The sequence below is a fragment of the Corylus avellana genome, chromosome ca2, assembly GCF_901000735.1.
Source record: "Corylus avellana chromosome ca2, CavTom2PMs-1.0".
Classification (NCBI taxonomy): Eukaryota; Viridiplantae; Streptophyta; class Magnoliopsida; order Fagales; family Betulaceae; genus Corylus; species Corylus avellana.
The window spans coordinates 6,635,905-6,644,125 of NC_081542.1; the positions used below are offsets into that span (position 1 = coordinate 6,635,905).

Consider the following 8,221-nt stretch of genomic DNA (forward strand, 5'->3'; position numbering starts at 1 on the left):
AAAAACAAAAATCTTATTTATACATGAAAATAAATTCTGAATATAGAAGAGGAAAAAATTTTCAGTTAAGGGCCATTCTCTCGCGTGTGCAGGTGTTCACATGGTGCTGATGCTCTTTAATCTTGATTGTTTCTTTAACTCTTTTGTCTTCTAAACTCTGGTTCCAACATGTGTTGACTTTGATTTACTTACATTTTCTAATCTAGTATGCATGTACCAGTAAGATCCCCATAATATGGGAGATGAGCTTGTGTTTTCCTTGTTATTTTATCATAGTTTTGGAATTTCTTCACAAGGCAAAGATTCTTGGTTAAATCGAACCTTTGCACATTGACATCTTCCAAGCCACTGTCTGACTTTCTTAAATTGCTTTTGGTGTAATGAATTAAGTAACTTTTCAGCAATCAAAGACAGTGATTAAGTTTGATAACACATGCAATGGGGCTGTTCTAAACTCTTGGTTTCATCTACATTCCTGTTTGCTTGAAACTTCATGTTGTTCTTTTAGCTAAGAACTGGATCCTCTTTATTGACACAGGCATGGGAGTGCACTCCCGGAAAAGAACTGGCATGGAATGTCTTGTCTTTGCTTACAACATCTGGAATGCTATTTTTGGAAGTAAGCTTGGTGGCCTTTTTATTCCAAGGAAATCATGTGAGTGGGTTAGAAGCGTTGACACGGACATTTGTTGTCTCAGGGCTTATCGTCGGTATGGATTTCCTCCTAAAGGTATTCTTTGCTTCTTCGTTGAAAAAAAATCCACTTATAAATAATATTTCCTTTTCCATGATGATCAGAATACAACATTATTATGGGGGACAAAGCATTATTTTTTTCCCTTCTCATATGTGTTTTAATAGCACACTCGACATTTCTTGGCTCTCAGCTCGTACACTGATGGACCAATGAACTCCTATGCCATTTTTAATTGATTATGTTTGGGGTTGATATATAGAAGCTTTTGCACATATTGAACTACATGCTAATGCCAGTACTAAAATTTGGATTATTGTTGAAGTTCGTTTTTTTTTTTTTGAACTTGTTGATAATTGTTCAGCGACACAATATTGCATTAAGTAATGGATCTTTCCTTGCCCATGGAATCTCTTTCAGGCAATTTATCTATTTGGATTTGGGATCCCGTTATTCATTGACAGCAATGATCATACACATCAGATGAAGTGGAACTTGTGGGTTGTTCATAGGCTGGTGCTGACCGCAGTCTATGGCTTCATACTGTTCATGTACCATTCCAAGTGGAGAGAAAGATTACCTGGTAAGTTTGCATTTGCAGATGGTTAAAGTTGTCTCGTATCAATTTCATGGCTGTTTAATCTCACAGTGTTTTTTTTCCAATACTCTGCAGCAAGACCTGCATTCTACAACTACATTGCTATCATGTTCTCGACGAATGCTCTTGCACTGTTTGCTTGTGCACTTACTGGAAACGGGGCTAGTTTTGGGTTCTGGTAAAATTTTTTTTTTTTTAATCAATCTCTTTAAAACTAATATTCCATTAACACCTCAATTGTAGAGTCATTTTTCTAATAGTTTTTTTTTTTAAAAAAAATTAAAATTAAAATTTCTGTCACAGGTTGTACGGTGCCACCATTGTCTGCTATCATGCCTTCTATCTTCCTCTTCTATATGTGACATTTCTGGCTGACTTTTTCCAGGTTATCATCATCATTCATTATTTGCAGGCTTCTTTTTATTTTATTTTATTTTAATGTTATAAGATAGTATTGTTTTTAATTGATGGTGCTCTTGATGGACACAGGAGGAAGATTTGCATTTAGAGAACGTATACTACTCGGAGATGAAAGATGCTGGTTTCTTTGATGCTGATTGGGAGTGATATGGTGACTTCTGAATCACAACATGATCTGGTTACAACACTCTGTATATAAAAGTAAATATGTACTTCAATCTCAGAATGTTGAGATGCAGGCAATGTTTGATCAATGTTTGTATGGCTCCATATCTTTTTCTCAACTGTAGAAGCTATTACCATGTTGTCCCCTTTTTGCTATTATCTTGCATACTTTACCTTGTGTCTTTCAATAGAACTTTATTACATATAAAAAAAAAATTCTTCCTCCCTTTTTGTGATATCCAGTAAACTTGCTTGTACCTGTGCATCTCCTTTAAACAAGGAAAAACCAGAACTTATGGAAAGGCAAAATTTTTCTCAGAATATTTATATGGTAATGTGTAAACTGTGAACAGATGGTTGCTGCAAATTTTGAATTGCCAGTAACTGCAGTGTCATCTGGTAAAGCCAGTTGCTTCCTCATTATTTTACACACCTTTTCTACAGTCATATTTATTCGAGTTCCAATAAGTAAATTATGGAATTACATATTTGAAGTACCCAAATATCAAAGGGCCCTGTGGCTGTGGGCTCAGCTGAGGGCCCCTTTGGCCCAAAGGTAGCCTTAGCCCATATCTAATGGAACCCTCCCCCTCGTTTATGCTCCAAATGGTAATAATCATATCAGGAATGTTATCCGCATATTTACCGATTACTTTGTTATTTCAGACTTGCTCAATAAGGAAATGAGGTGTTGGGGCTCTCCCTCAGAGGAAAGTAATTTATGAGACCTTACTGTATTGCCTGTTTCAAACCCACATGGTAAGGAAAGGACCCGTTGGAGGTGTAATCCAAAGGGAATTAAATTATGAAGGCGCACCACTTTCTATATTGTCCCCTTTGACCTTTGATACTTGTCTTGTTATATTCGCTTGCAAACTAAAGACGGAAAACCTCTATAAAGGTAAAACGGTCCATGTCACAGCTATTCAAGCTCTTTCACCCTTCTTGCTTACATTTTGTCCATATACTATCTTGATTTCACTCTTGCTAACTTAAGCATCAAAGGTGGTTTCCCGTCACTCTTGGTCTTTTTTAACGTCTTCTATACTAGATGTTCGACGTGCACGGTCATTGTATCAACTTTGGCACTGTTTGTTAGAACTACCACGTAAGAGGCTTTTGCTAATACCTTTAGTCCACCAAAACCCTAACACAAATCCTCAAATGAATCATCAGTTAAATCCTCAACAACATCCTCCACCAAAACCCCGAAACAAATCCTCAGATGAACCATTAATAGAACCTCCTCCAACAAAACTTCGATCGAGTTGATGCGATACTGCTAGCTCAACCCAAATTGAAAGGAAATGAAGCCTATCTAGACTTAGCCAACTAAGTTACTAATAACATTAGTTATAAATACAAAACTAATAATAAAGATAGACGTTATCAAGTCTTCTCATTCTGGTTATGTTTGTTACAGATAAGATTGTCTCATGATCCACATTAAAAGAAATCAAAACTGTTTGTATTACTTAGTAGACGTTATGTCTATTTAGATTAATATGTTACATCTATATGTATTAATTAGTAGCAATAAACTAAAAAAAAACCTATAAGAGACCTTTCATGCAACCTACTCTAATTCTCCTATAAATAAGAGTATTTTGTATTGTAAATTTAACCAAGTGAATAAGAGCAACAATGTAGTCTTTATCCGTTCACCCAAAAAAAAAAAAAAATGTAGTCTTTAGGGTTCGTAAATTCTTGTGTCTATTTTATTCATTCCACATTTTCCTTTAATTTCTATTTACAATTATCTTTTCTTTCAATGTTGGGGATGAGAGATGCAGTGGGTTGGCCTTGCAGAACTTCTGCATTATCTTCTTCAACAAGTTGTATCACATCACAGAACTAAAATTCGATGTTATTAGGTTAACTTGCTTGAGTGTGTAGGTGAGCTCTACAATCTCCTTTTTTAAATTGTTCGAATTTCTGTATTATTCGGACAATCTAATTGTACAAAATTCTACGGACAACCTAATAATATGAAATCCTTAAAAGAAATTCAGGAGTTTTTTATCCTATATCACAAACATGGGGTTTCATTAGGCTTGCTTGCAGGCTGCAAAACCATATTCAATGATTCAGAAAAAAAAATAAAAAGGTAGTTGAAGGGTTGGAGGAAAGCTTTAATTTTTGGTTGTGCTTGTGACAGTTGAAGGAAGCTTTGAGTTGACAGGACCCAGTTATTAAAGCTTCCTTATGCCCTTTTCCAATTTCTCAACTACCAAGTTGGTTTTATATCATTTTCGTACTTGTAAATATTAATGCTTTCATATATAGATGCATGAATATTATAATACGGCACGACACTTTCCAGGGCTCATCATGTACTATATATATATATATATATACATAATTATACATATATATTATTCATTGACTCTTTTCTTTTGACTAGTAAAAGACAGTAGGGAGATCTCGGCATCAAAAGTTTGGAACCCATATTACAGAAAGAGAATCATCCCCAAAAAATATATATATATATATATTAGAAAAAGAGGAAAAGGAAAAAGGGTTGTAATTATGAAATGACTTGATGAGATCTAAAAGGAAGAGATCGTTTGTAGAAAGGATGTTTTTGGTTCCATTCAATGCTGTTCTCAATAGGGCAACACCAACGTTGGGTTTGGGACCTTTTTTTTTCCCTTGCTCCCTTTGACTGGTTATCCGTTATAGTTGCAGTCATGTTTCAAATTTATATCTTATAAGGCTATTAATTGTTTCTCTTTTCAACACTACATTTTATTATTTCAATATGACCACTGAAAAATTGACTGGTAGGAAAAAATTATGACCATTAGAAAAATATGACTATTGAAAAAGATGGATGTTTGAAAAATATGAGTGTTGGCAAAAATATAATTAAAAAAATTAGGAGAAACTTTATTTTGGCCTTTTGAATTTTCACCTGATTTTACAAATTTTTCTAAATTTTTAAATCTCTCATTTTGGACCCTTAAACTTTCAATTACTCTCAATTAAAACCCTTTCGTTAATTTGAGCCGTTAAAAATACAAAAAGACCAAAATGTCCTTGATTTTAATTTTAAAAAAAATAAAAAAAACATTTTGAAAGTTTAAATTTTATACAGAAGTCAGGGGTATAAACATCATGTAACGTTTAAAATCTGATGGAGATGTCCACATTGAAAGTAATTAAAAGTTCAGGGGTCCAAAATAAGAGATTTAGAAGTTCAGAGGAGGTTTATAAAATCGAGTGAAAGTTCAGGGTCAAAGTAAAGTTTTTCCAAAAAATTAAAAATAATATTTAGATAAAATAAAGAAGATACTAAAAAATTTATTGAAGTAAAAGTAAAAAATTATACTTTTTGATTAGGTATTTTATCTGTCTTTGTTATTTGGTAAAGAGTTTTGTTATTTATAAGGAGTCGGATGGTGTTGGTTTGGTATCATTTAGAAAAATAAATAAATAAATAATAATAATTTTTTTGTGAGAAAAAAGAAGAAAAAAAAAAAGAAAATTGTAAATGCCACATTTTGATGTGAAAGTCGTATTTAATTCCCATTTTGACGTGAGGTGGAGGGCAAATCTGGATCCATGATCCTATGAGATCCTATGAGAGATAGGGAGAAGGATGTTTCTCTACAACAAAACTAACGGTTACATCACATTAATTTATGGATTAGGGTGGCTTGTCCCATCCAAACCCTCATACATTGAACATTTTAAGTGGTTCTTATCAAGAGCTGCGTTTGGCGAGGGGAGGTCCAGCACTGTAGCTGAAACCGCACCGCACTGTTCCAGCTACAGTGTGGAGCTGACATTTGGTCAGTTTTTTTATTTTTTTATTATTATTTTTTTTAAGCAAAATATAAAAAAAAAAAAAAAACGTAGGAAGATGTGGGCGGTTCCCAGCCCACTTTCACAAATGGGGTGGCCGGATTCTATTTAAGCTGGGCGGGGTATCGGAGCCACTTCTGGGCGATCCGGGTGGTCGAATATTTCAGGCCATGGGTGGTCCACGCACTTCATTCAATGAAAAAAAAAAAAGGACGGCAGATGGTGGTCGGACATTTCGTTAGGCGGGCCGGTGGTTTTGCTTATTACCGCATTCGGTGGTCGAAACCACCCCACTGGGGTGGTCCGGCACTCCCCACTTCGGTGCACTGGTCCGCCACTCCAAAGGCACCGGTTCCCTCTTTTGCCGTATGGCCTATCTGCCTCTTTTCAGCTACCTGGCGGTTCGATTACCTCAGATATCAGTCAGGGTGGCTCCACGCACTTCTGTTGTAAATGGGGTGGTCCTACCACCTCTATTTTGGCTAAGGGTGGTCACTGAACCACCCTGTTTCCCACCCCCTTTTTTTAAAAAAAATATTTTGATTAAAAAAAAAAAAAAAAGAAGATAAAAAATTATTTTCTGGCGCCACGTGTCAGTTGGCACTGTAGCTGGAACAGTGCCGTTCCAGCTACAGTGCCGGGCCTGCCTCTTCCCAAACATAGCTAAGATGACTGCAATGGAAATTAATTGTTATCTTATGTTCGCTTTTTTATTTTCTTGCAATTTTTTTTTTAAATTTTTTTTTTTTTTACAAATTTACTAAATTTTTTGGATTCATATGTTTTACATATTCAATGATAACTTTGCACATTTCTTATACGATAATAGACAAGAAATGTGCAAGAGAAAGACACGAAACATATCTTGTTTTTTAATATCTAACATGTAATAGTTCCATTGAATCTTACAATGCAATTATTTATGCTTAATGCTACTCTTCACACATATATCACTCCTATGACATGTTTTAAGTAAATATCAGCCACACATCACATCAATTGGTGTGTGATATGTATGATAAATGAGTGTTAAGAGTGTATATATGTGTATAAAGTAACACTATTAGTAGAAGGCTATACAAGTATCATACAACTTGATAATGCGACATTGAAAATCACTGTTAAAATCACTGAAACTCATTGTTATTACATTAGTCGTATTTTTTTTTTTTGACATGTCCGCACAAGAGGGGGGAGGAGAATTTAAACTAGTGACCTCCACTTCATTATGTGTGGTCTCAGCCGATTGAGCTACTTCTTAAGAACATTTAGTCGTATTAATATAGTACTAAAAGGTATGTTAATTAATGAGATAGAGAGAGAAAATAAAATTAAATATGAACCTTTAATGTTCAAAATTATATGTTTAACTTATATTTCTATGCCAAAACTGTTATATAACTTCAAAAAATAATTAAAAAAATTATCATAAATGAACAACTAAATGTAAAGCTAAGTGGCTTCTAAACGTTTAGACCTATTCATTAATACATTTCAATCTTATCCTATGATAGTTATCCTTTGGTGTCTCAAATAAACAACAAAACGCAAGCCTATAAAATTTTCAAGATCTTTTCCAAAAACATAAGTATGAATTATCTGTCTTTCAAAATAAAAAAGAAAAAGAAAAAGAAAAAGAAATATCTGGACACATTAATGAGAGTTTCCAAAGAAGTCACAACCTTTTGAGGATGCCAAAACAACTAATGACATGCCTCTTCATATCGGATTGGAATTTTTTTTTTTTTTTTTTTTTAAAAAAAAAAATTTAGTCACGCAATCCATTCATTAATGTGAAAAATGAAAAATATTGTACTTAGTCTTTTAGATTGATATATATTTTAATATAAGTAACATGCATTTTTTAAAAAATATATATAAAAATTACGTGTTCTAAGAACGTATAAATATATCTCACCCAATCATCTTTTTGTTTAGTTTAATTATTTGAAAGAAACCCCTATGCACAAACCAACATTAAAAAGAAAAAAGAAAAAAAGAAAAACCAAAATAAATTTAAAAATGGGTTTAAGCTTCTTTTCCTTTTGGTTTCTTGGAAAAATTTGAAACGTCACTCAGGTTGGGTTGTGAGAATGGAATTTGAGTGAAATAATTATCCGCTTCGGGTAAGAGAACACCACAATAGCTCATTTTGAGTAAGAAATACCACAAAACTCTACTGAGAACAGGAGAATACCACAATTTCACAAATATTGTATCTCATTTGTAGTGATTTTTTTATTTGAATAATAGTAAAAAATGAATGATGTAATATAAAAAGTAAAAAAGTTTGAATGCTTTGATATTGATTTTTTTGGAAAATTGTGATGAATAGTAACAAAAGAGACCCCAACTTCTTTACCAAACAACCCGGATATAACCTAAATTGATAAGAAACTCTAATTAATCCTAATGCTAATTTTAAATAACCTAATTCTAATGAATTAAAATTCTATTCCAAGCCTATCTCACCCTAATCTTATTAATTAGTATCAAAATTTATGCTTGAGCTGACCACCATTTAAAAGTTTGCATTT

General features: G+C 33.4%; 2 protein-coding genes across 4 annotated transcripts in view; one reads left to right on the forward strand and one right to left on the reverse strand.

The window, feature by feature from the left end:
* LOC132171913 (vesicle-associated protein 1-2-like) overlaps nt 1-8,221 on the reverse strand; it is a 19,510-nt gene that overhangs the window by 6,826 nt on the left and 4,463 nt on the right. The gene's annotated exons all lie outside the window — the stretch shown is intronic.
* Nucleotides 208-2,033, forward strand: LOC132172683 (protein CANDIDATE G-PROTEIN COUPLED RECEPTOR 2-like). Its single transcript, XM_059584226.1, has 6 exons — nt 208-219; nt 509-730; nt 1,115-1,277; nt 1,368-1,470; nt 1,596-1,677; nt 1,782-2,033. Exons 1-6 carry the CDS (start codon nt 208-210, stop codon nt 1,857-1,859), a joined length of 660 nt encoding a protein of 219 aa, XP_059440209.1. The 3' UTR covers nt 1,860-2,033.

What these genes read in the sequence shown, in the direction of transcription:
- LOC132172683 (XM_059584226.1), top strand. An exon ending in GTATGGATTTCCTCCTAAAG is followed by an intron (nt 731 to 1,114) that starts GTATTCTTTGCT and finishes AATCTCTTTCAG; the next exon opens with GCAATTTATCTATTTGGATT. An exon ending in TTCTGGCTGACTTTTTCCAG is followed by an intron (nt 1,678 to 1,781) that starts GTTATCATCATC and finishes TGATGGACACAG; the next exon opens with GAGGAAGATTTGCATTTAGA.